Below are 26,680 nucleotides of genomic sequence, written 5' to 3'. Positions count from 1 at the left end.
AAATACATTATTTAAATCAAAATATTTGACACCAACAGCACAATTCCAACTATTCCAACACCAAGCAATGTTTGTCCTGGCAGACAACATCCCTGCCCAATAAACCATTTAAAGGTTCACTGATCACAGCTAGACGTGTCATAAACTTCCCTACATAGTTTATTATCCCCATAAATCTCTATAAAACTATTTTATCTCATCTGGGTTGGCAACAAAGCAAACTTTGCTGTGTTTATTGCTTCCCAAGCCAGCCTCTAATAACAACACATGTGCTGCCTAAAAAGGGGGGATGAAGATCTCAGCCCTGCCCAGCCCTCCCACCACAGATCCTTCCAACTCTATACCACAGGCACAGCAAACACCCCACGTGCTCCATGTGCTTCCCTCCAGGAACAGATCTACTATCAAATAACGTTTCTTCTACTTCCTTATCTTCCAAATGTGCTATTTAAAGGGGGATAAAAACAGCTTGGAGGCTTACTCAACCCACTCTCCCAAATGTGTGCCCAGCATTTCATTCAAAGAATTTTTGCTCCTGGGAGCTTTGCAGCTACTTTGTCAAAAGCTTCTTATTGGGAAAGGGTGGTGCTTTATGCTTTCATTTAAATCAGGTGGATGACTGTAAAACTACAATCTGTTTGGCTTTCAATTAGAAAACACAGAAATAAAAGCACTTCCCACGTTGTCCTACCTACTACATGACATCCAGCTTTTTCATGCAGCCCTATCCATTTTTGCTTTAGAATCCTATGATGGTCTGGGTTGGAGGGGACCTTAAAGGTCCTTCCTTTCCACCTCTGCCATGGGCAGGGACACCTCCCACTATCCCAGGTTGCTCCAAGCCCTGTCTAAGCTAGGCTTGGACACCACTAAGACCATGACCCAGTGGATATCCTTCCACCCAGCCCTGGTGCCTAAAACAACACTGTACCATGTATCTGTCACCCACCAGTGCCACAGCAGTCTGTGCCAGCTCTGGTAGAGCTGCCCTGGCCCAGGCCTTCAGGCACAACCACCAACCTCCTGCAGGATGTGCCCATGAGCCCCTGCCACCACCGTGCAGCAGAAGAGAGTCAGAGATCACCCTGAGAGCTCCCAGACACTGCCACCCCTACAGAGGGACTCACAGAAACCTCAAGTTCCCCACTGAGCCCTCCTCTCATGCTGGAATTCTTGGGGCTTCAACACTCCTCAGTGGAGCTTGGGAAAAACACATTCAATACCAAAACCCTTCAATCACTGCACCCCTCTGCCTCCCCAGCCAGGCAGGTTCCCCAGCCCTGGGAATATGGTCCTACACCACCCTCATGGCCCTGGGCCAGGGCTCACCCCAAGCTCCACCTGCCCTCTGCCACCACTCCCACACAAACCCTTCATGCCATGCCAGGAAAATGGAGCAGCTGCCCCTATCACCATACTGGGAAGGAACCAGGAACCTGCCCAGCACACAATGGAGAGGTCCCAGGCATCTCTGGGACGTTTTTAACGAGCAAATAGCTCACACTCTCAGACTCCAGGAGGGTGAGGACCAGACGCTGCAATCATTGCAGGAACCTTTAGCATGAGCTGTGGGCAGTTACTGGAAGAACCTCACCCTAAGGCAATGACAGTGTGGATGTAGGGTATAACCCCTGGGAACAGGAGGCAGAACTGCTTGGTCATGGGAAAACAGGGGCCAGGGAGTGACTGACCACCCACACTGCCACCAGCAGCACAGGCCACCACTTCTCCTGACTGTTAAACTTCAGACACCAACAAAAAGCCAAAGCCATAACTATAACATGCCAGATAACGCTGCTGATGCCCGCTGTGTGCCAGTCCCCTGCTGCTGCAGGGCACGCGCTGACCTGCAGCCACCACAGCCCCAAGCTCCAGCAGGAACCGTGCCACCTCCCCACTGCGCCACCCCGGCTCCTGCTCTCCAGCAGGCAGAGGCGAAGGCCCAGCCCGGCAGATGGCAATTTCCATGGCAACACAGGGATGCCATGGCAGAGGATTAAGCTCCAGTGGGAGGGGAAGCAGGACCATGGGGAGGGAGGTTCATAAACAAGCACCCGACAGGGACGCTGAGCAGGAACGGAGGCCCACGGCAGCGATTTTCACGCCCATCTTCCCCTTTCAATTCTTCTCTAGCATGAAAATCCCAATTTAAATGGCAGAATTTGACACCATTAGAAACTATCAGACCATTTAACACACTGCCCCTTCCTCCCACATCACTGCACCCACGGCTGCCACGGGAATAAAGAGCACTGCAAGATCCAGACATCTCCCAGCAGTCCCAGCATCAAAGTGCAGCAAATCTGCATCACACAGAGACCCTTTGAAAGAGGATGAATGTGAAGTGCAGGGAGAAATGATTACTTTATTTGTAAAGACCATGTCTCTTGTCATTCTAATTCATCCCAAATCCTCCTGGCACTGGACAGCTGCAGGTTTAGTCATGAATATACAAATCAGCAACACATGAACAACAAAGAGTCTCCAAACGCAACAGACAAGGCCCAGAATTCGGTCTGGTTCAGCTGCTGCTCTCCCTCCTTTGCACTGAAAGAAGGAGGGGATGGGTAAAGCCAGGACCTGCCACCTCCTCATGCCACCACAGTGCCCCTCCCACTGAACCCAGCCATGGGAATGCTGCCTGCACCTCTCCCTGCTCTGACAAAGCTGGCCCAGCACCGAGCAGGGAGCGCGGCTGCAAAGGGGCAGCAAAGGGAAGAGGAGAGGGAGAAGTGAGGGATGGGAGGCAAGGGCTGGAGGGAAGGAGAGGCTGGGGACAGAGAGGGGCTGGAGCTGCACAGGCACTCGAGCTGGGAAGGGAAAACACGGAGTTTAATCCCTGCAGAAGATGGGAATCGTCACTTTGTGCAGCCCTGGCCGGGCTGAGCGTGGGGGTGGCACCCCAGGGTGGGGGTTCCCAGGGGGGCGCGCAGCCAGGGAGGGGGTGCAGGTCCCCAGGCAGGCACTGCTGCTGCTACACTCAACATCAAACATCAGCCCTGCTAAAGAGGAGTTCTGCAGGGGCTGCTGCTGCCAAGCAGGCTAAGGACCCTTCCAAAGCATCCAACACCTGCCTCTGCTGCCTCTCAGGCGTTTTCTGCATGTTCAGATGCTCCAAAGCTGGTGAGCAACTGGACACAGAGCAGGCAGTGATACCCATCAGTGCAAAGCACTGCATGCCACAGGGGAAAGAGAGCTGGGAAACAGGAGCTATCCTGAGCTTCCAGAGGGCTGCTTCACAGAGGGAATCTCATCAGGTCTACAGCTTCCTCAGGAGGGACAGTGGAGGGGCAGCTTCAGTCTCTGCTCTCTGTGACCAGGGGCAGGACCAGGGAACGGCTGGAGCTGTGCCAGAGGAGGGTCAGGTTGGATATCAGGAAAGGTTCATCCCCCAGAGGGTGCTGGGCACTGCCCAGGCTCCCCAGGGAATGGGCACAGCCCCGAGGCTGCCAGAGCTGCAGGAGTGTTTGGACAGCACTGCCAGGGATGCACAGGGTGGGATTGTTGGGGTGTCTGTGCAGGGACAGGAGTTGGACCCTATGATCCTTGTGGGTCCTTTCCAACTCAGGATGTTCTGTGATTCTGTGAAAAGGGCAGAGACTGAGCACAAGACAGGGCTGAGCACCAGCCCAGCATAAACCTCATCTCTCCTGCTGCTGGGAGCTGTGCAGTGCTCACCACCTCAGGCCCACTTGCCAAAACCCAGCACACATCACAAGGAATTTGCTTTCCAAGGGCCTGAGATCCTGCAGGACATCGTGTCAGACATCTGGAGTGAGGTCTCAGTTTCCAACCCAATGCTATTTCTGCAGAATTACCTGCTTTAACTTCAACCACTCTGTGGAATTATTCATTTGGTCTGGAGTATCGCCCGCCTAGAAGTGATGGGGTGAGGGTGATGTGCTTCCAAAGTGCAAGTTTTAGAAATAAAAATAACCAAAGCAGTCAGGGAAAGAAGTGTTTTTTGAGTCTCCCAGAGCACACCCAGCCCCTCCTTTCGTCTGCCAGGCTGCACTGGGGCTGTGGGTGGGACATCAAGGTGGACACAATCACAGTCCTGGCAGCCTGGGAGATCAAAACCTGTGCAAGGCATGGCTCCAGCAGTCAGTCCCAGCAACACCTTCCTGTGTCATAACAAACTGCTCCACATCAAGCTTCAAAGTTACATGGTGATCATATTCCCATGCAGTGGGAGAAACAAATCCATTTTGCTGCCTGCTGCAGTGCAGCACGTGGATCCCAAGAGGGCACCTACATCCCTCAGGCTCCAGAAGGGAGGGTCCCAGCTGCCCCATGCTGGGAAGGGCTCCGTTCTCTTCTCTTGCACAGGGACCTCCTGGCTCTCCACAACTCCTGACAGGAGGGACCAACCAGGTGAGGGTCAGGCTCTGCTCCCAGGGAACAAGGATGAGAGGAAATGGCCTCAAATTGTGCCAGGCGAAGTTAGATTGGATACTGGGGACAACTTCTTCATGGAAAGAGTGGTCAGGCACCAGCTCAGGCTGTCCAGGGCAGTGGAGGAGTCACCATCCCTGGGGGAATTTAAAAATTCTATGGATGTGACACATGGGGACACGGGTTAGTGGTGAACACAGTGGTGCTGGGTTAACAGTTGGACTCAATGATCTTGGAGAGTTTTTCCAATCTTTATCATTCCATGATCCCCAAACAGGTTTGCACATGGAGGGAGAGAGGTGTTCTGGGGGGTTCACCTGAGCCCTTGAACTTGCAAGCTCTCTGTATCCCCTTCTGCAGCCTCCCTCACAATATGTGATATTTCTCTGGGGATATTTGAGCTTTTCAAGACCCCCAGAGACCCGTTCCTGCTGCTCTCCTCTCCAGCCCAGCTCCAGGGCCAGCCCACTCCTGCCACCCCCTTGCCTCCCCTCCACCTCCACCACAGGGCCACAAGACAAAGCTCCCTCCAAACATTACATCAGCTTCCCAAGTCAATCCTTGGACCACTAAACAACACCAAATGCACAATGCTGACACAATACAAATCCCTGTAACCTAAGAAAAAAGGCCAGTTCCCTATAATGAAAAGAATCAGACAGGAATAACCTCTCCCCTCCACTACCAATCTGGAGCCTCCAAGGTTGATTCTACAGCTCATCAGCCTTGGTCCTCTGGGCAGAAGCACCTCATGACAATGCCAGGACACCCCTCTCTGCCATAACCCTTCCAGCAAGCCCCACCCCTGCAGGGTACCACTGGAGCCTGCTGTGGGACTGGAATTACCTGTGCAAACATCCTGTGTGACAAATTCAATGTCAAAATAAACAGCACTAGAGATGCCCCACCAGCCAATCCCATCTGTAACTAAAATTTCAGAATTTCACCTAAGCAAAGCACTTGCTCCACATGTGGCAAGTCCTGAGCCCAAGCCCAGCTGGGCTGTGACATCTGGGACAGCTGTGACATAAGCAGCACGAGCTGGGGATCCAAGGGCATCCACATCCCTACAGTCACCACCAAGAGGAGCCCTCAGAGCCCCTTAAAAGGGGCCTACAGGAAGGCTGGAGAAGGGGTTTGGATGAGGGCTGGAGGGACACCACAAGGGGGAACAGCTTCCCACTGCCAGAGGGCAGGGCTGGATGGGATATTGGGCAGGAATTGTTCCTGGCAGGGTGGGCAGGCCCTGGCACAGGGTGCCCAGAGCAGCTGTGGCTGCCCCTGGGTACCTGGAAGTGGCCAAGACCAGGCTGGATGGGGCTTGAAGCAGCCTGGGACAGTGGAAGGTGTCCCTGCCCATGAGAGGAGATGGAATGACTTGAGATTTAAGATCCCTTCCAACCCAAACCATCCTGGGATTCTAAAACCCCTGCAATGGTTCACCTGGTGAACCCAAAACCCAGTGAGCAGGAAAACAAAAACATTAATGCTTTCATGGATAAACACCTCCAAGCCTGCAGGCACACTTGGCCTGCAGCCTTTACACCCTGGGGTGTCTGGGCCCTGCTGAGGGCGGCTGCCCCCAGCCCAGCCCAGCTGGGGCTCCCCAGGCAGCTGTGCCCACCTGTGGGAACTGTCCCCTGTGCCACAAAGCACAGCCTGGGGCTGTCAGGGCTGCACCCAGTGGAGCACTCACCACTGAGAAACACAGACACGAACCCTCAGTCCCCTGGCATGGGTTGGTGACTTTTCAGAGATGGTCTCAAACTGCATCCTCGCTGGGAAAACCTCTCCCCATGGGCACAGGCTCGGTGCCAGCCCTGCAGTGCCATGGTGACTGGGCTGGCAGGAGCTGGGATGGGGCCCAGGCCCCACAGCTGGCAGGGAGCAGCACCCTGAGCACCCACACATGATCCATCTGCTTCCCACTACAGACACGGCTGGATTTCACATTCCCTGCCTCCTCCACGGCCTCAACATGGAAAGACAGGGAAACACTCACATTCTCTCCCAGGCATGAAGCCTGAGCAACCTTGGGAACAGCACCAATGACAAAGCCACTCCTGTGCCCACCTCTGCCCACTGTAACTCATCTGTCCCTGCAGCAAGAGAGAAAGGGGTGTTGTACCCCCCACCCTCCTTAAAAATTGCCTTTCTTTGAAAAAACATTCCTTGAACAAATGGCAGCAAATCCCAAGGCAGTGCTGCACAATGGACACTTCAGTCTGCCCAGGGGAGGAGAGACAGGACCTTCAATGGCTAAATAAATGCAATTTGCTCGTTAAGAGGGGGCTGGGGAAGGTTAGGCAGAGGGGAGCCCTGGTTATTCACTTCCCCCAATTAACATTCCAGCAGAGCTGCTCTGTTTTCTAGGAACAATAACTTTTTGGGAAGGGGGAGTGATGCCTGTGGGAGCACGAGATGGTCCTGGAGAAAGGAGGCATGTCCAAGGGTGTGAGGGTGCGAGTCTGTGCGTGATGGGAACTGCTAAACAAAACCAAGACTAAATAAAGATCTACCCTATGTAAAAAGGACATGAAAAGTAAAACCCTTTACATCCCTGAACCAAGATTTGCCTTTGCTGCTGATCTAAATGCCTTTCTGTGGCCAAGGAGGCCTGCACAGAAAAAAGGTAGCTTGTCACTGTTTGAAAGAGGTCTGCAAATGCAGGATATTTTCCACCACAACTCTGTGACAGTAACTTTGTCATCTATTTCCTTGTCAGGATGAAAAAGCTGCCTTTCCTCAGCAAGGGCATTGATTTCTTCAGTAAAAACTTTGCAGCACATTTGGTGGCTCTCATGGCTTCCCCAACAACCTCCAAGGGAAGCAACTGGGCTTTGGTTAGACCCACACACAGTAAACATGGGCAGTGAACCAAACCCAGCTGTGGTTGGGGTGGAAAAGCAGCAGAGGGACTCTGCATGCCAAGCACTGCCCAGCAGAGCCCTGGGATGCTCCCATCACAGCTCCCACCACGCAGGACAAAGCCTGACCCCAGAGGAAGCTGTGCCTGCTGCTGTCTCAAGCACTGCAGGCCTGATGGGAGCAGGCTCGCCCTGGTAAAGCTGAAAGGAGCTCCCTGAAAGTGAGCAGGTCCATCCATACCCTGGGCACGTGTGCTGGGGCAGATCCATTTCCCCACACCGCAGTTCCCAAGGGTTCCTGTGAAAATCCAGCTCCAACAGACAGATGGAGCACTCAGCACTCCCAGCCACCACTGTGAGCAACAACAGGCACCAGGAGCAGCACCCTGGCTGGACAAAGAGCCACCCCGAGGGAGGACAGACAGCCCCCAGAAGGAGCTCAGGCACCACAACCACAGAGCTCAGTGATACCATCTGTGGATGCCAGAGCAGGTAAGGAAAACACCCTGATCTCTGAATGGGCCAGGAATTAAACCCAGATTGCTCAGTCGGTTTGACACCTCAAGGAGAATGTGCCCAGCTGACAGAGCTCTGGTCACACTGCATTCAGCTGCTCCAGCTGCAGGTGATCTGTAGGACTCAGAGCAGGCCACGTCCAGGGGTGCTCCTGTTATTAATTCACCCACAGCAACACCCAAGCTGAAGATTTGCAGCTTTCCCACTTGACTCCCCAGTTGCCAAAGCAGCTTTGCTGATACACTAGGCAATGCATGGTCTCACCCAAAGGATCTCTGCTGGCGATGCAATCTCAGGAAGAAGATAAGGATGGCAGAAGGGCTGTACCTTCCTGAGAAGGTGCCTTCTCACAGGCTCGATGCAGAAAGGTTAGGAAAGCTAGATCAGACCACCAGTATTGTCACAGACAGAACAGTTCAGGTTGGAAAGATCACTGGAGGGGTTATCTGGTCCCAGTTCCCTGCTCAAGCAGGGTCATCCCAGAGGTCAGCCTAGACACAGGATGGGTTTTGAATCCCCCAGTGAGGCAGACTCCACAAATTCTCTGGGCAGCCTCTTCAGTGCTCTCCAGAAGTGAGGTGAACAAAACGTAACCCTGAGGCTCCTGGTAAAAGCACACAGAACAAGCCAGAGCTCTGGGGGAAAGGCTGGATTCACCTGAAGCCTGCTGGAACTCTCCAGGCACACCTCCTGCTTCCTGCCCAAATCCTTCCCGTGGGCTCAACAACAGAAAGGCTCTCAGGAAACTGCTGTCTGTTCCTTTTGGAGCGCCACAAAGCTCAGTCCCAGGGCAAAGGAGCTGGTGCCTTTTTACAACAAGCAAAGGGCTGCAGTCCCAGGCCAGCACCAAGATTCTGTTTTCCCTACTTTTGAGGCAGCTAGTGCTCCATCCTACCACCCACTGTACAACACACTGCTGCAGAGCCAATGTCACAAATGTCACCAGAGGTACCTGGTGGCCACATGGACCAGTCAATGGTCATCTGGACAAAACCTGGATGATCAGCAGAGCTATGGGCTGGGTTTGCTGCTGACTTTCACACCTGAAAGAGGAACCCACAAGGATGCAGAGGCCAATTACTGAAAGAGCATGAGCCTCTCAGAGGGGAAGCAGCACAAACCCCAACTAGAGTGGGCACGAGCTCCCTCCCAGCCCAGGTTCCACAGCCCAGCATGTGGCTCCTCCTCCCTGTGCACCAGTTACTGCCAGAGGGGAGGGCAGCAGGGGCTGAACCAGGGCCCAGGCCCCGCAGGGACCTATCAATGTCCCTTGGAGCTTCCTGACACAAAGCTCCATCCTCAATCTGCTCCAGCAATCAGCTTCCTCCCTCTCTACCCAGGGTGTAACAGGAGCCTGGACAAGAGCGTCAAGACCCCAAAATCTCAAGTTAAAACTGGAGTATTTCCAAGATCTCAGAAAAGCTCCTCTCTACCTTGGAAAGTACCTCTATAACAACCAAAGAAACAGGGAAATTCTCTGCTGCAAAAATCTCCTTCAGCCTTTCTGTTCCCCTGCCAGGTGCTCCTGGGTGCCAGCCATGCCCCCTCCTCCCGGGCTGCCTGGAGGCTTCAGCCAGGACAGGTTCAGCAGGCCAGCAACAAGCACACCCCTTGCCTTTAAATGAGTGTCAAGAGCCCCACAGACAAAGCATCCATCCCCAGCCCTCCTTATCCCAGCCCTCCCTCCCCCAGGGTGAGGGTCTGGGGTCTCACAGAAACCCCTCTACCACCCCATTGTGGCTGTTCTCAGTCCTCTGGTGGGGCTGGACTCAGACTGGAGATGTGACTGCAGCGGCAGGAAGGAGGAAAACCAGCTTTACATGTGACATGTAAATAGTCAATGCAGAGAGAGATAAATCTCCTTTTCTTTCCAGGAGATCAAGACCTGATTATGCAAGTGGGGCACCTCCAAAGGCACCTTCCTCTGTGCAGCAGCCTGGGCACCCTCTGCCTCTGCAAGTGCTCCCTTACAGAGACAGGGCTCAGCTGCTGAAGCTCACCAACTCACCATTAAAAAATAAAACACAAGTGAGATGAACAAAATGCTAATAGGAACCCCCAGGTCAAACCGCCTCCCTGTCACCGGGCCCTCCTCTTGCCAGCACATTCCTGTCACTAGTGAGGTCCCATCACTTCCTCCTCCCTCCTCAAATTGCTCCTGGTGATGCAAATCCACCGTCTTTGTTTCTATTCTTGGAGTAAAACCAGAACCACAGTAAATAGCAAAACAGCTCTTAGGTTTCAGGAGCCTTTCTTTTTCCATCCTTCCCAAGTGCACCAAGGCTGCTGCTGCAGTTACAGGGAGGTGACACCCGAGCCCAGACACCAGCCTGTTCGCACCGGAAACGCTCCATCTAATCTCCAGCCTCCAGTCCCCTTTGAGATCGCTGCCAGCTCCTTCCCCAACCCCTGCTGTGCTCCAGGGAAAGTGTCAGGCTCCTCTTGGAGAGGGAGAGAAGCTGTGGGCATTCCCCAGTCTGTGCCCCAACTCACGGTGCCCACGGGTTCCCACGTGCCAGGGTGGGCACCGTGCAACAAAGGGGGCAAGGAGACACATGGCAGTGCCAGTGACTCTGTCAGGTCTGCCCTGCACGTGCCAATGTCCCATGGAGCAGGATGGCACTGTCCTGCCACATCCCACTGCCAGGGAACAACTGAATATCAGCTCTGTCTCTGTGAGCCCCACAGGAGCTGCAGGGCAGGAGGGACAGGTCTGTGTCTGTGTGCCACAAGAAGCTATGTTCCCATCAAGTTCTGGTCTGTAACAACATCCCCCCAAAGTCCCTCCTGCCCCAGCTGAGATCAGCAATACCCAGCAAGCAGCAAATCCTGCATGAGGTGCTGGGACTTGCAGCAGGACAAGCGTGCCCCAGGAGCACCAGTGTCATGTCCCACCACTCACAGGTCACCTTGGAGAGGGGCAGCAGCAAAGAGCTGAGCCTTGGCCCCATATGCAGGGACAGCCTGGAGCCCTGGCAATGCTCACTAATGATGGGCAGTCAGATGTGACACCCCCAGTGCTGTGGGAGCTTTGGGAGTTTCCCACAGGGTCCCAGGCATAAGGAACAGGGAAATTGTGAGGTACAAAGAGCTGGAGAAGGGGTTTGGACAAGGACTTGGAGTGACAGGACAAAGGGGAATGGCTTCCCCCTGCCAGAGGGCAGGGATGGATGAGATATTGCGAAGGAATTGTTCCCTGTGAGGGTGGGCAGGCCCTGGCACAGGGTGCCCAGAGCAGCTGTGGCTGCCCCTGGATCCCTGGCAGTGCCCAAGGCTGGACAGGGCTTGGAGCAACCAGGGACAGTGGAACGACTCCCTGCCATGGCAGGGAGTGGGATGGGATGAGCTTTAAAGTCCATCCCAACTCAAAGCAGCCTGGAATCCCCTGATGCAGAGGCTGAGAGCTCAGAGCTCTGTAGCCAGAGCAGGGGCAGGTCCAGCACTGCAGCCGGGGCAGGTCCAGCACTGCAGCCGGGGCAGGTCCAGCACTGCAGCCAGGGCAGCGCAGGAAGGCTGGACAGCCGGGGCAGGTCCAGCACTGCAGCCGGGGCAGCGGAGGAAGGCTGGAGCAGCCGAGGAGCAGCAGCTGCGGGTGGCTGCGCGAAGTGTGGTGCTGCAGAGACCTCTTGCAGCGCTCAGCTGCTACTGCAGGCAGCTCCAGCAGTGCCCGGCAGCTCAGAGCTCCGGTCCCCACGGGAGAGCTGCCTTACAGCCCCCTGGGGATTCATCCAGCGCATCCCCGGCAGGCTGCACCGGGAGAGGCTCTGCAGCCGCAGCTGACGGCACCGGCACACACAAAGTGCCACCCTCACACTGCACTCAGGGGCTCCCCGTCCTGCAGCTGAACCCCCCGAGTCTCTCTGAGGCCACAGCCGTGTCCAAAAGGGCTTATTCAGGCACAATGCAGGAATGTGCTCGTAGGGAAAGTGCTCTGAAGGATTTAAACCTCAGGCTGGCAAAGCACTTTCTTTGCTGGCACGCTCCAATTGCACAGGAAAGGCACACGGGGATGGCACCATTTGCTCACAAACCTGGGGCACCTGCCTCCCTCACAGCAAGAGACCCAAAGAGCTGCAGACTGTGGGTCTCAGCTGTAAGAGGACACATTAGGACAGCCAGATTTCCTTTCTGCAATCTGGGAAACAACTGCAACGGGCTCGAGAGGAATAGCAGAGGAACATGTCTCCCAGGGAAACACAAGGAAGGACTGCAGGTGGACTAAGAGGCCCCATGGGCAGCAGAGGATGGGATTTAGTACACCTGGTCTGAGCAGTGACCCGGCTGGATCCAGGCACCTGCCATCACAAAGCCACTGTTGTGTCAAACCCCAGAAGAAAGGGAAATCAGGACGACAAAACCCACCAGAGTGTGCACTTTGGGATTAAGAGGAAGAACCCAAACAACCAGGACCTCTCTCGCTGGATGTCAAGGCCAGGAAGGACCTGGGCAGCAGACATGTGGCCACTGTCACCATCACAGCCAGTTGGGAGGGGACAACCAGCCAAAGGCAGGTGGAGAAGCTGAAGCTTCCCCTCATACCAACCACACACTGATCTGGGTCGTGCCAGCACAAGCCCTCATGCTCAGGAGGTTGGAGCCAAAAGCATTTCATTTTCCACAGAGCTGGACCATTGCTGGCTGCAGCCCAAAGCATCACCAGCCCACCCTGAATTGCCAAAAGCCCAGACAGGCGTGCAGTTCCAGCCATAAAAATCTTCTGAGTTTCACGTAAGACTCCAGTCCTGCCAAGGAGGAGGAATACTCCAGCTCACAAAATAGTGTCTCACTTATTTTAAATCACTGTGGTTATTTTCTTTTTTCACACAAACTTCACAAACCAAAGGACGCAGTGCACATTTTTGGTGAGTCTCACTGGTAGAAGCAAAGTAAAATTGGAAGTTGGCAAACGACTCTGCTCTCCTCCTCAGCCCTGCTGCTCACTGAGCATTTGATGTTCCTTGTGCAGAAATATAAACGGTAACACATCAGAGACTGGAAACTTCACAGAATCATAGAATGGATTGGAAACTCATCCCACCCCTGCCATGGCAGGGACACCTTCCACTGTCCCAGGTCACTCCAAGCCCCATCCAGCCTGGCCTTGGGCACTGCCAGGGATCCAGGGGCAGCCCCAGCTGCTCTGGGCACCCTGTGCCAGGGCCTGCCCACCCTCACAGGGAACAATTCCTGCCCAATATCCCATCCAGCCCTGCCCTCTGGCAGTGGGAGCCATTCCCTGTGTCCTGTCCCTCCATGCCTTGTCCCCAGTCCCTCTGCAGCTCTCCTGGAGCCCCTTTAGGCCCTGGCAGGGGCTCTGAGGTGTCCCTGGAGCCTTCTCCTCTGCAGGTGAGCACCCCCAGCTCTGCCAGCCTGGCTCCAGAGCAGAGGGGCTCCATCCTCGGAGCTCTACTGGCCTCCTCTATACTCACTCCAGCAGCTCTGCAGGTGGGGCCTCACCTGAGGGGGCAGAATCCTCCCCTCCTGCTGCCCACGCTGGGGGATCAGCCCAGGCTTTGGGGGTTCTGGGAACACACGGCCAGGGCAGGTCCAACCCTCATCCACCAGCATCTCTAAGTCCTACTCAGGACTTCTCTTGATCCATTCCTTGCCCAATCTGTACTTGTGCTTGGGATTTCCCTGAGCTGGGTGCAGGATCTTGCACTAGGGACCTGATGAAGCTGCTGTCTGTCTCTCTGCCAGCCTGTGGGATGCCCCACACTCCACAGCATCGCCAGCCCTTGGCAGGTGGATCCAGAGCAAAGCCAGCAGAGGGAGCAAACACTGCAGGTTTGCAGGGAGAGTGTGGTGGTTTCTCAGCGTGGTTGTTGTATTTCACATCTAGAGGTTATGTCGTGGGAGTTTGCATAAGTTATTTGGAAAGGTGGTGGAACCCTGATTACTGAGAATTTCAGACTTTCTGTGCTGCCAGGCACTGACCCCCAAGAGAACACTGCATTGACCTGAGGCTGTGGAGAAGGCTTCCAAAATGGAATGACAGAACTGGGATTGTGGGTGTGGAGTTTGATAGAAGTGTGTGATATCACAGGGTGGGAAACTCAGAGTTAAAGGCTTCAGAAAACAGTAATATATAGTAAGCAAGATGGAGGTTTTAGGGCAGAGGCTGGTCCTTCTTCTTCACCTTCTTCTCCTTGGGTTTGGCTGGTTTTGTGTAATTGGATAAAAAGTCCACATTGCAGGCCATGGGTGGCTGTTTATTGGGTTAAAAGTAAAAATAATTGAGGTGTCATTTCTTAATTGGACAGTTAATCTTTAAAAGACCTTGTTGAGAGAGAGAGAGGGCTCCATTTTTAGTTTGTTAGAGTGAAGTGCTGTAGAACTCAGGGTTTGTGAGACTGTGACATAGATAAGAACTAATAAACATCTGAGTCCCAACAAGAAATACCATCTCACACATTTAATCCCAACCCTGGCAAACAGAAGATAAAAACTTGACAGAAACACCCGGTTAGGACCAAAAGCAGCCTGCATATTTTCTTGGAAAATGACACGTCCGTCTCACTAGCACCCACCCTGCAATGACAGCACTGAAATCAAACCCAAAGTCTGGTCCTCAGCAACAAACCCCTTCCAGTTTCAAGCTCAGGATTCCATATCTTCTGTGTGTTAATTTTAGATTCCTGTGCCTTAAACCTTCCCAGCACTGGGCCCACCTCTCTCACAACAAACAGGAGAGACCTCACCCACCCCAGCTCATTCTGATTGTCACAGGTGCCTGGTCCCAGCCTGGCTTTGACAAAGTGGGATGTCTCACACTGTTCTCAACCTACCGGAACCTCCTCCCTACCAGCATGGCCTGCAGCATTCCCACAAACTGCTCCTCTGCTTCCTAATTCCTCCCACAGGAGACATCTCCCTCTGTGTGGGAATGCTGAGAGCAGTCCCACAGCATGCTGTGCTCTTCCCGAGCCATCCCTGCTTTCCTACAGGCACCACAAAGCACCAGCTGGGACATCACAAGCTGCTGTTGTAAATAAAACCACGTTCACCAGATAAATGAGCCGGGTACGTTTGGGTTTCGAGCTTTGCTGTGCCTGTTCACTCCCACACGAATTTGCAAAGTGGGGTGATTCACAGGGAGCCTCTTCCCAGGGACTGCTCTCCAGGGAATGAGTCGCTCTCTGGCTCCAGCAACACGTTATTTATCAGGTTTGGGTTTTTCTGTTGAGCACTCAGTGAACAGTCGGCAAGTGAGCAACGGGGGAAGGAAGGGCTGGGCACAGAGCTCAAATATCACCTGCCTTTACAATTACCTCCCTCAGGCAGTCACTGCCACTCTGCTCTGGGAGCTGAGGCAGTCTCTGTGGAGCTCCAGGATGACTCTTATTGCTCTGCTCCACCTCCTCATCAAGCACAGCTGACCTGCTCTCACATGGTCATTTTTTCAACCCAGAGAAGCTGTAGCCACCCCTGGCTCCCTGGAAGTGTCCAAGGCCAGGGCTTGGACAAGGCTTGGAGCAACCTGGGGTAGTGGAAGGTGTCCCTGCCCGTGGCACGGGTTGGGATGAGATAGTTCTTGGGGTTCCTTCCAAACCACACTATCCTAGGATTCTATTATTCTATTTTTATATATGTATTTATTTTATCACACTGAACTACAGACACAGCCAGGAATCTTCTGTCTGCTTTCTGATCCCTTCTGAAATCAGGTATGGGAGTGCATGGATAACAGTGTCAGAAGAAAACCCAATAAAATACAGCAAGGAGAGAGGCACCACCAGCACGGAGAGAGCGGGATTTCACTGAGGGATCATGGCAGGGTGAGCATAACCTCACTGTCACCATAAGCATCACCCAGAGCCTCCAGCTCTGCACACAGGAGACAGCAGGCTGCACCTAGCAGACTTGGGGAGGTCCCTGCACACTTAGGAACGAGAGCAAACCAGTGGGACAAGGCACAGATGGGTTCTGCCAAGGTCCTACCTTGTCTCCAGTTCACCTGGCACCCAAAACCCAGACCAGGATAATCACACCCCATGGACGGGTTCTGCTCTGGGGTAAGGCAGTTTCTGCACTCCTCCACATCACTGCAGTGACCAGCAGGGACAGGAGGCATTTCTGGGTTGATCATTATTCATTGGAATAGGAAAACCTGGACAGGTACCTGTCAGCTGGTGCCAGCCCAGGCACTGTCAGTGACTTCAGTGAGCACCAGGTGTGACCAAGTCTCTGCCACACAGTGAGTTCCTCCCCTCACTGCCTCCCTTCCCAGGCTCTGCTATTCCAATTCACTTTGTCTCTGTCATCATTGCTTTGTCAGGCAGGGATTTCCTCTGCTCAACTCATCTCTAGAACTCCCAAGACAAACAGAGTCTAAGTGTTTCCTGCAGGGCACAGACATTTCATATCAGAATCACTGCCTGGAAAAATACCATACACAAATAATAATAATTAAAAAATAAATTAGTGTATGAGAGTACAGAGTAACATTAATTAGTGCAGAGGCAGGAAAGCAATACAACCTTGAGTCACTACTTGAAACCTGCAGGAACTACAGCGAGCAGAAGTGTCCGGGCAGCTGGGGCAGCACCAGGAATGCCATGGCAATGCCAAGGAATGCTCTCCTCCATGGCAGAAACTGGGCAACTGGCAACTCCTTTGCAATGCTGAGAGCACATCATTTCAGAGCAGCAGAGGGGTCAGGGTAGACACCTCAAACCAAGTTGGGTCAGTATGTGGGACCCTGGGCACTGCTGGCTCCTCCTCTTCAGAGGCAGCAGGGTCGGTGCCATAACACCACAAAATGAATGGGCAATGCCAGAACGACTGGCCTAGATACAGAGAACTTGAAATGCCCATGGGGGAAAGGGAAGAGCACAATTCCCTCAGAGCCCTGCTGCAATCTGCACTGACTGTCCCAGCAACCACCACAGAGAGTGACTCAGCCCTGGTGACCTCTTTTAATGGTCCATAAGGTTAATGCTGAGTTTAACAGGGTTAATTCTGCCTTTAATGACCAGTTTTCCAGTGAAGGCAAGGAGATCAGCACAGTCTGTAACTCAGCCATGTCTCACTCCTCCTCCCCCAGCAAGGGACACTGCAGAAGGTCCCATCCCTGCCCCTGCTGCCCATCTCAGGAGCCAGCTGGGCACAAAACCAAAACAGTCCCTTGGCCATCACTGAGTGACCCCAAGCAACACCCCCAAGGTCTCAGAGCATGGTCCCTGCCTGGCCATGGTTGTTGTCTCTGTCACAGCTGCAGTGAGTGGGACAAGGCAGGGGATCTGAGTGAGAGACAGATGTCAAAAGCAATCAGCCTCTCCCCTTTCTCCAAGGCAGGAATGCTGACAGCACTACAGGCCTTGGAGGAGTTAAAAGGAAAGGCTTATTAGAAAGAAAACTCGTTCTGACAATCACAAAAATTGGAATGCATTTAAAATTCAAATTATGCAAATTCTAGTAATCTGTATGTGCAGATCCATCACACAGCAGAGTGGGAAGGCAGACACATGTCACTAGTGACATGGCTGGAGAAATCCCACCCTCTCCAGGGCTCTGGCAGGAAGGCAGGTGTGCTGGCCTCTGGCAGGCACAGGAGGAGTGGCTGCTCCAGGACTGGGGGCCAGGGTTGGATTTGCAGGTGCTCCCTCTGCACTGGAAGATGCTTCAGCAACTCTGGCAGCATCTAGCATGTCATAGCCAGGGGAGCAGGGAAGCCAGATTCCAGTATTTTCACATAAATTATAGCAAATTCTCCCTTGGACAAGCTCAGGTGCCCATGACCAGCACAAAGCCTTCGTTAGGCAGCACCTAATCACATGGATGTGAGGTGGCCACACAGCACTGGATGCACATGGGCAGCACGTCTGCCCTGTCACCATCCACCCTGCCATGGGAGGGTCCCCCCAAAGCCTCAAGAGCCTCTCCCCTCTCACAGCAATTCCCAAAATTCTATTTTTTTAAGCCAAGCAGCCTCATCACACAGCAAAGGTGGCTCAGACTGTCAGCACAGAAAGAGCAAAGCCAGAAATTGACATTACAGGCTGGCGAAGTGCAACAACCCAGAAAAATGAATCCAGCTTTTCCCTAAAAGATGAGCCACTGTGATATGGCAAATCGTGCTCCCTCCTGTACGTGCTGTGCCATGCATGAGGACAGCAGATCCCACCTGGCAGCAATTCCTCCCCAGCCAGGGGGGCAGAGCCGGTGTCACGCTGGGCCAGGGCAGAACACGAGCCCAGAGGAAGATGCAACACCTCCAGCACAGAGATGGAAACTAACCCAGCCATGGGAGCACACAGAGCCCAGAACTATTCTTGGAAATAACTTCCCCAGCTTGGCAGCATCTCTGCTTTGAACCTACAAACCTGGCTCTGGGGCTGTGTCGGGAATGCTGGTCCTGCACTGGCCCAAGCCTCAGCCAAGCGCTGCCAGGTCACCTTCCTCCACACTTTCTGCCACTGCTGAAGGGTCCTCTGGAAGTCCTTTCCAAGTAGGATGAGTCTGCTTTTCTCAGCAGGTCTCACAAGGTCAGAGCCCCTGGCTGAGTCTACAGCAACAACTTTTACGTTGGAACAAGCCAGAAATTATTTAGCAAGGAAAAAACCTCACATCTCACAAAAAACCTGCTCTCTTCCTTGACAAACAGCCAGCTCTGTAGGTACACCAAGGAAAGCTAAAGGTCCCCAAAACCTGAGTAAGTCAAAGGCCAAATCAAACTGGCCACAGACAGCATAGAGAGGCATGGCACCGAGCAAGGATGGATGGGGGCTCCCCCACAGGAAGGGCAGAACCCAGTTCTCTGCAGGTACCAGGACACTGTGATTAAAACCCAAGTGCTTCCACACCTTTTGTGCCCATCTCCACCGCAGCACAGAGGCTGTGAGGAACAGGTCCCACAGAGATGGTGGAAAAACATCTCCAGAAGACAACGGTCCCCAACATCTCAGTATCCTCCTGTCCCTCCTGGTACAGCTTGGAGCCACAGATCCAGGCAGACAGAAGAAGCAGACAATTCCTTACCCCACAGCAGGGCCGCCTCATCTTAAACATTTCCAACACTTTTCAGCTGCTCATCAGGTGCCCCATCCTGCTTGTGCTCATGGCCATCCCTGAGATTTCAAGTGCTTCCTGAGCAGTTCCCACAGAGAAGGTTCGCTGGCAGTGCTGGGACTGTGAGCAGCTCCCACAGACTCACCCACAGCCCCCACTGCTGTCCCCAACACGCTGCGAGACCGGAGATGCCCTCCCAGGGGCAGAAACAGTGGCTACATCCAACAATGCAGGCACAAGCAGGGAGGGTGAGCCCCCAGACCCACAGTGCCCAGCTGTGGTACTGCCCAGGTGCACCGGGAGAAAGCCCCAGCGCGTGTGACCCCCGAGGGAGCAGCCCTTCTTCTGGCACAGAGGAACCCAGTGCACAGCTCGGGGCGGGTGAGCTGTGCAGCCGCAGCCCATTGCCTGCTCTGCTCCCTTTGTACCGGCTCTCTCAGCCATCGCCAATCAACACGGAGTGCTTCTCATCCCCGCGGCACCTGAGCCCTCATTACAACCCCGAGCCGCTAACGAGGCGGGGGAAGGACATCCGAACCCCGAGGTTCGGTGTCTCTGGGAAACAGAAGAGGCAGAGCCCATTAAACATTGATCAGAGGCTGCCACAGCTGCGGTGCAGCCCTGACGCATCCCTGCTGTCCTGCCACCAGCAGCTCCCAAGGGCCAGGAAGCTCTGAGCTGCCCCAAGGACTTGGTGCTGGCTCCTTGTTGCCCCAGCCCCTCACTGCTGACCCCCAACAAACCTTTGGGAATGTGCAGTTCCTCACAGACATGAATCTGAGGACAGGAAAACTCATTTCCTCCTTTCAGCCTCGTTCCATGCTTTGGACAGCAGTGCCTAGAGTCCAGGCCCTCGTCCCACACCTCACCCAACTGAGCAGCAGCCACTCCGAGCCTCTCGGGAGCCAGGGGGACAGGACCCCAGGAGAGGGGCAAAGCCGAGCTGCCACCACCATCTGCTCCACCACTCTGGAGCAGCCTCTCTTTCTGTTGTTTCACTAACGTTGGGCACAGAAATAGCTCTCCAAGATGTCAGTGTTTTTGGGAAGCCGCGTGTGTGTGCGCGGCCAGGGGCCGATACTCACGAACTGCCGCCGCAGCTTGGTCCTGACGCGCTCGGCCTTGCTCTCGGCCGGGTGCACGGCGTAGCTCAGCGAGCCCAGGTGGTTGTCCACGGACAGGCTCTTCCTCATGTAGAAGGAGCGGGTGCGGAAGTAGCTGAACGGGGCGTCCTCCACAGCCGTGCCCAGCTGGGGGGCCCTGGGGGGCTCCGAGCAGTCATCCTCCAGCCGCCAGGCCTCCCCTGCCCAGGAGAAGGAGATGTGTTCCCATCAGAGCATGACCCAGACGTGTTCCACCCCTCGAGCCAGCTCTGGGGATGCCCAGTTGGTATCCCTGGACCCCCTCTGGCCAACCCACATCCATCCCACCCCATCCCATGGGGTACAGACACTGGGAACTTACTCAGATGGCAGGTCCCTCCCACAAATGCCCGTGTACTCCCTGCCCCAGGGAACAGCCCCTGCACTCAACCTGCCCACCCAGGTATTCACAGTGCCCACCATTTCCTGGCAGGAACCAGCCAAATACAGTTAGAATCATGGAATACTTTTTGTTGGAAGAAAGATTAAAGCTCATCTCGTTCCAACCCCCTGCCATGGGCAAGGACACCTTCTGCTTCATCAGGTCGCTCCAAGCCCTGTCCAACCTGGCCCTGAAGTCTTGTTTTGTGAATGGGTAAAATAAGGCACCACAAGTGTTACAAACTATAAAAGAATTTACTGACATCTCCTGCAGAAAAAAAACCAAAACCCTTTATGGCACAGCCAGGAGCACATCAACGGCCCCATGAAGGACAGAAGCCAGACCTCCCTTCTCCACCTGCCCGTCGCCAGCAGCAACAGGATGCAGCAGTGCAGGGCTGAGAGCCCCAGGGACAAACCTCACTAACACTGCCACAGTGTGACAGTGGTAGAGCACAGCTGGCACCATGCAGGGCTGGTGATCCCAGAGCAGGACTGGCCACACTTCATTGCAACAAAAGGGAAAAACAACAAAACAACAGGAGATGTTTCCAGAATATCACTGCTGCTCTTTTCCCTTCAGCTCAGATTGTCGCCAATCTCCTCTTTACATCTGGAGCTTGCCCTGCCTCCTCCCCTCAGCCAAAATCACTGCTCAAGACATGACAAACAATCAATAAAAGCCTCAGTCTTGAAGCCTTCTCAATTATTAGCCCAAAAGGGCATCTCACAGGTCTGCCTCCAGGGGCTCTCCCCCTCCTGCAGCCTCTTACCAAGGCAGCATCCTTCGGCTCTCATTTCTGAAACACCCAGCACCTGCAAGCATGAACAACCATGATCCCACTACACCAGGGCTGAGGTGCAAAACACTTCTGGGGTTTAAAGCAGATAATGGCCCTAAGCCCCAGTTCAGCAGTGCAGCCCAGTTTACCCAGCAAGGCTGTGGGGTTTACATGGAATATGGTGAGACACAGGCTGGACTACAAACCACCAGAAGAGGAGCCACCTACACACACTGCCAGAGAGCAGGATTGGATTGGACATTAGGAAGGAACTGTTCCTTGTGAGGGTGGGCAGGCTCGGGCACAGAGTGCCCCAAGAAGCTGTGGCTGCCCCTGGATCCTGGAAGTGTCCAAAGCCAGGCTGGACATTGGGGCTTGGAGCAACCTGGGATAGTGGGAGGCGTCTCTGCTCAGGACAGGGGTTGGGAACAAGATGATCTTGAAGGTCCCTTCCAACTCAAACCCAAGCCATTCCATGAAAGAGGCAACTCAGAGCACAGCACTCCGAGCATCGTGTAGATTTTTCCTCCCCTAGTTTCAATTTAATAAGCTGCTGCTGCTCCTCTCCAAATGTCACCTCACACAACACAGGAACTGCTGTTTGAAAGCTGTGATTATTCCATGCACAAACACGTCAATCGGAGGCAGATCCAGACAGCCATTGTGAGATAGCATCGCTCTGGGAGCGCAGCAGGGAACACTGGCACAGGAGACACAAGGGACACACAGGGAAATCACACATGAAAGGAGGAGCTTGCCCCCGTGCTCACCTGAGATGGCCCAGCCAGTGCCTGTGCCATCCTGTGTGCTCAAGACTGTCCCCTCCCAGCCCCACAGCTCACCCAGACACAGCCCCCCTGCTTGCTGCCCTGCACAAGGGAGGGCAAGGCCATGTGCTGAACGAGGGAAAGGATTCACCCTCTGCACCCACGCCTCCGTGCAGGGCACCTCACCCAAGGACAAGGAGTTGGGTTTCAAATCCTACAGAGCAGCTGGGCCACATCTGCTCGCACTGACCCCAGTTCCCCAAGGATTTTGTGGCTTTTGGTCTCATCTCTCATCTACAGGAGCTGCATTCTCCAGCAGGAGCTGGACCAGAGGCACCTGCTCCCCAGCCTGCCCCAGGGGTGATCCTCACCAAACTGGGTCCTTCCTCCCTGCACACAGGGAGCCACCACAGGACCTTGTCTACCCCAAAATGCTTTTCTACCTGCTGAAGGAGTTTTCCTGATTGCTACCAAACAAGTAAATCAATGATCAAGCCCAGAACGGTCAGAAGGTGAAGATCAAGTCAGAGAATCACAGACTGGTTTGGACTGGAAGGGAAATAAAAGCTCATCTCATTCCAACCCTTGCCATAGGCAGGATGTCACTCACTAGATCAGGTTGCTCAGGTCCCATCCAACCTGGAGAGGAAATGTCAGGAACAGAAACAAGCCCACAGACTGGAGGCCAACAATCCTCATGCTCTTGTGTCTTGGAGCTGCTCACCCCTCTGCCAGTCAGAACTGTGCCCTCAACATCAGCACCTCTGGAAGATCTTCTGACCATCTCCTTGGGCTTGACAATAACAACTCCTGCAAACCCTTTTTTTTCTGAATTTGAGGTGCTGGGGAGGACACACATCAAAGGATGGAGGGGACATCAAGGACAGAGACCCATGCCCCTCCAGTACATCCTCTACAAGCAGAAGAAAAATTAATTCCAAAGTCCTGGTCTAAGCTCAAATCCAGCTGCTTCCTAGTGGCTTCTTTATTCTCCTCCTGTGGGCACAATTCCCAATAAACTCACCCCAACCATGCTATGAGTTAACTTCTTCCCAGATTCACAGCAGGGCATGGAGCCAGCTCCTGAAGAGCTCTGCATGCTGCCTGACAGGCAAGTGAGAGTGGAGGCAGGGAAGTGCTCCAGAGTGGTCTGCTCCTTCCAGGTGCAAGAGGAGGGAACTGCAAGGGACCAGGCATGTAAACCACGCAGGGAGTTTCTGTGCAGGCTGCAGCTGAGGGCTACAGTGGTCAAAGGCTGAGAAGAAGCTCCTGCCTGATGTAGAAGGAAGAGGTGAGAGAGCAAAGGAGGGCTTTTCCTCAGTCCCACTCCTAAATCTTCACAGAGGAACAAGGGATGAGAAGCAACAGGCAGCTCATTGCTCTGTGCCACCAGCACATGTGAGACCTCCTGGCAGACTGCAGTGTGACATCCAAGGGATAATGGCTTGGACAAAGCAGGCACTGTCCCCTGTTCAATCAAGCCCCATTTGTGCTTGTCTTCCCCTCTCTAGGGCTTGGAGACATAAGAATTTGGGGTTAATCCTGGAGCTGCTCCAGGCAAGGAATAGAAGGATACAGGCTGGAGAGGAAGAGTTCATAGCCTGTCCCAGCTGACCACAGTACTGTTATGGGTGTCCTGCAGGGGCAAAATGAAACCAGACCAGCAGGAAACCCAGACCTGCTGACCAGCCCAGCCAGTTCCTGAGCTCATGGAATGAGGTGGAAGGTTATTTCAAAGGGAAAGAAGGGCTCTGGGAGGCTCAGCAGCCACAGGCTCAGCTCTTCTGCGCATCTTCAGGGTCCCAGCTCCCCACCAGGCACCTTGGTGTCCTCACAAAGACCTGCAGAGGAGCTGTGGTGCCACAGCAAGACAACCTCCTGTGACCTCCTGTCAAGTACCAGGGCACATCCCTCCTCCAGTGCTGCCACACTGGAATCATAGGACACAAAGGAAAAGGTTGAGGAACACGTCCCAATGGTCAGATGAAGATGTCACAACTCATCCATGCCAGACACAATCACTTCTTCCATCTTTCTTGGTGATTCCTCTGCTCATGGCCTTCAAAACAGCAGCGAGCAGAGTGCAGTTCCTCCCCAGAGCCATGAACTCTCCCTGAAGATGAGCTCATCACCTCTCCCAAGGACAGCCCTGCTCCTGCCATGTCCCTGTGCATGAGCCCTTCCTGAGCTCGTTTTTGTCCTGTGTCCCCCCACCTTGAATGGGGAGAGGTGGTACCTGCTCAAGCAAATTCACCACTTCTTTAGGGAAAAGACCTTATCCAAGAATAATGAAATGGTCTGGGTTGGAAAGGACCTTAAAGCTCACCTCATTCCAGCCCCTGCAATGGGAAGGGACACCTTCCACTATCCCAGGCTGCTCCAAGCCCTGTCCAACCTGGCCTTGGACACTTTAGGGATCCAGGGGTAGCCACAGCTTTCTGGGCAACCTGTTTCAACTCCTCTCCATCCTGATACCCTGCAGCTCAGCTCTTATTTACAAATCCTTATGGGAACCCTGCATTCCTGGTCAGCATCCCAGGGCTCGTTAACCTGCAGCACCACATGCTGCTCCATTCCCTTTGTGCTGTCCAAATGTCCCACCTTGCCAGCAGTGGCATCTCTTCTTTTTCTCCTCCAGGACATCATCCTGACAGCCTTCAAAAGTAAATAATTAGCAGTTCCTAACTGAGCCAGGAAAATAACGTGGGAGAATCTGGACTGAAAAGAACACACTCATTCATCTACTGCTCTGGCTGTGGAGGGAGCCCTCCAGTCCCCAAGGGTTTTCCTACTCCTTCTCCTCTTGGCATCCCTCGCCCCTTCCAGCCATGAGGAAAGTAAGATCTTAGACACTTCCTAGGTGCACTCAGAGTTTCTGTGACTCCTGCTGTGCAGGGAGGGTGTGCACGGGGTTTGCTCCAGGACAGCTGTGCCATGGAGCACGAGCCTGTCTGCACTCCCAGGACAGCAGGTGTCTGCAGCAGATGGTGAAGTGTTTGCAGTGGGTCTGACCCACACGGCAACATCACCCCACAGTCTTACACCAGCCTCCCAGTCCCTTCCTCCAGCTCCAGCACAGCTCCCTGGAAGCACCGACAGAGCAAATGGGGACCTGCAGGTGTGCAAGGGAGCTCTGGATGCCATGTCCTTCATGGTGGAGGATACACAGCTTTCCCACAGGTTTCCTCCCAGTCCAAGACCCACTCTAACAATTTGATGGGCTGAAGGAAAACCCACAGGTCCCACACATGGAAGCAGTGGCTCAGGTACTGCAGGACACTCAGGAGCTCTGTCACAACAAGGGTGGCAGGACGGGCTCAGCGATGTGCAAGGATCCGCCCTGTGCACAACTTTTGGGAGAATTAGTAGCACCAGGAAATGAGATGCAGCCTGCAACGCATCAAAAATAATCCAGGATTTGGACAGCTGCTCTACTGAGCAACACAGGGATCTGACTGTGAGAGGGATAATTTAAAAAACCCATAAAAATAAAAAAATCCAAGGGTGCTGTTTGAAGGGAGCTGTTTTATAAGGATTTTATTCAGCATTGGACTGTCAGCCCTGGCTTCCAGGCTTTATCTTTGTTTCAGTGTTAATAATCCCCTTCCCATCACTTTTATAGTCCCAGCGTGATTCTGCTGGCACCAAAAGCACTGAAATGCTTTGGCCATCAGCAGCTTTGCCAATAAACTTGCTCAGAGCAGCTGGCCCAGCAATACAGAAATATTAGTATTTCATCAGGATCAGCAGGAGAGTAGAAGAAACATGATAAAAATCCTTAGGGCTGACCCAAAGGCCAAAACACAGTGCTAGGCTGGGAGCATTTGCAAATCTCCATTGCCAGGGCTATGGGAAGAGCACAGCAATGATGTTCCTGCCACTGCTCCTGGTGGAGACCAGCTACAAGTGACATAGGGAAGAGGCTCCATGGCCTGCTGCATTGGCCAAGGAGGCCCCAGGGTGGTATCTCACCCCAGCACCCTCAGGCAGAAGGCTCTGAGCGTCACTTCTCCACCTTGGGTGGCTTCCAACAACCAACTCTCCTTTTTCACCAGCATAATATGAAGGATGGGGAGGTTTAAGTATCAAGCTCAAAGAAAGACTCAACCAGGGGCAAAACCCCCAAAAGTTCACCAAGAAGTGCTATTTTCAGAGCAGAATAAACTTCAGGTGGTCTGCAGTCGGATTTGTGCCCCTGGAGAAGGGGGAAAGCTTTGCTGGGATCCTGTAGACACAGGGGGGTGGGTGTACTCACCGGCAGAAGGGACCGTGCAGCCTTTCTGGTGCTCAGAGGCGGAGTGCTTCTTGTAGGGCTTCTGCTCTGGCATCTCGTCCCTGTAGGCCGCGGGCTCGAGCAGGGGCAGCCGGCTCAGCACCGGCGACTGCGGGATGCTGGGCAGCGTCCGCGACTTGCCCAGGAGCGGCCGCTGCAGCTTCCTGTCCAGAGACCTGCGGGGACACAGCGGGGGACAGGGCCGCTCAGCAGCTGGGATAGGCCACGGGACACAGAACACAGGACACAGGACACAGGACACAGAACACAGGACACAGAACACAGGACAGGGCCGCTCAGCAGCTGGGATAGGCCACAGGACACAGAACACAGGACACAGGACACAGGACACAGAACACAGGACAGGGCCGCTCAGCAGCTGGGACAGCACACAGCACAGGGCGTTCAGGAGCTGGGACAGGACACAGGACAGGGGCATTCAGCAGCTGGGACAGCACACACGACACAGAACACAGCACAGGGCGCTCAGCAGCTGGGACAGCACACAGGACACAGGACAGGGGCATTCAGGAGCTGGGACAGGACA

At 54.0% G+C, this 26,680-nt stretch overlaps 1 protein-coding gene across 8 annotated transcripts in view; it reads right to left on the bottom strand.

Annotated features, from left to right (window-relative positions):
• Positions 1–26,680, bottom strand: part of LOC120513061 (ankyrin repeat and fibronectin type-III domain-containing protein 1-like) — a 245,860-nt gene that overhangs the window by 144,530 nt on the left and 74,650 nt on the right. For all 8 annotated transcript variants that reach the window (XM_039732031.1, XM_039732028.1, XM_039732029.1 and 5 more), the window contains 2 exons: positions 26,116–26,309; positions 19,874–20,091 (listed from right to left, as the gene is read on the bottom strand). In XM_039732031.1, coding sequence (XP_039587965.1) covers positions 19,874–20,091; positions 26,116–26,188 — 291 coding nt within the window. In that variant the 5' untranslated portion in view covers positions 26,189–26,309. The remainder of the gene's footprint in view (positions 1–19,873; positions 20,092–26,115; positions 26,310–26,680) is intronic.

The sequence above is a fragment of the Passer montanus genome, unplaced genomic scaffold (assembly GCF_014805655.1).
Source record: "Passer montanus isolate IOZ18808 unplaced genomic scaffold, ASM1480565v1 scaffold8, whole genome shotgun sequence".
NCBI classification, from domain to species: domain Eukaryota; kingdom Metazoa; phylum Chordata; class Aves; order Passeriformes; family Passeridae; genus Passer; species Passer montanus.
Note: the sequence above shows the minus strand (reverse complement) of the source record. Positions and strands in the feature narration are given on the sequence as shown.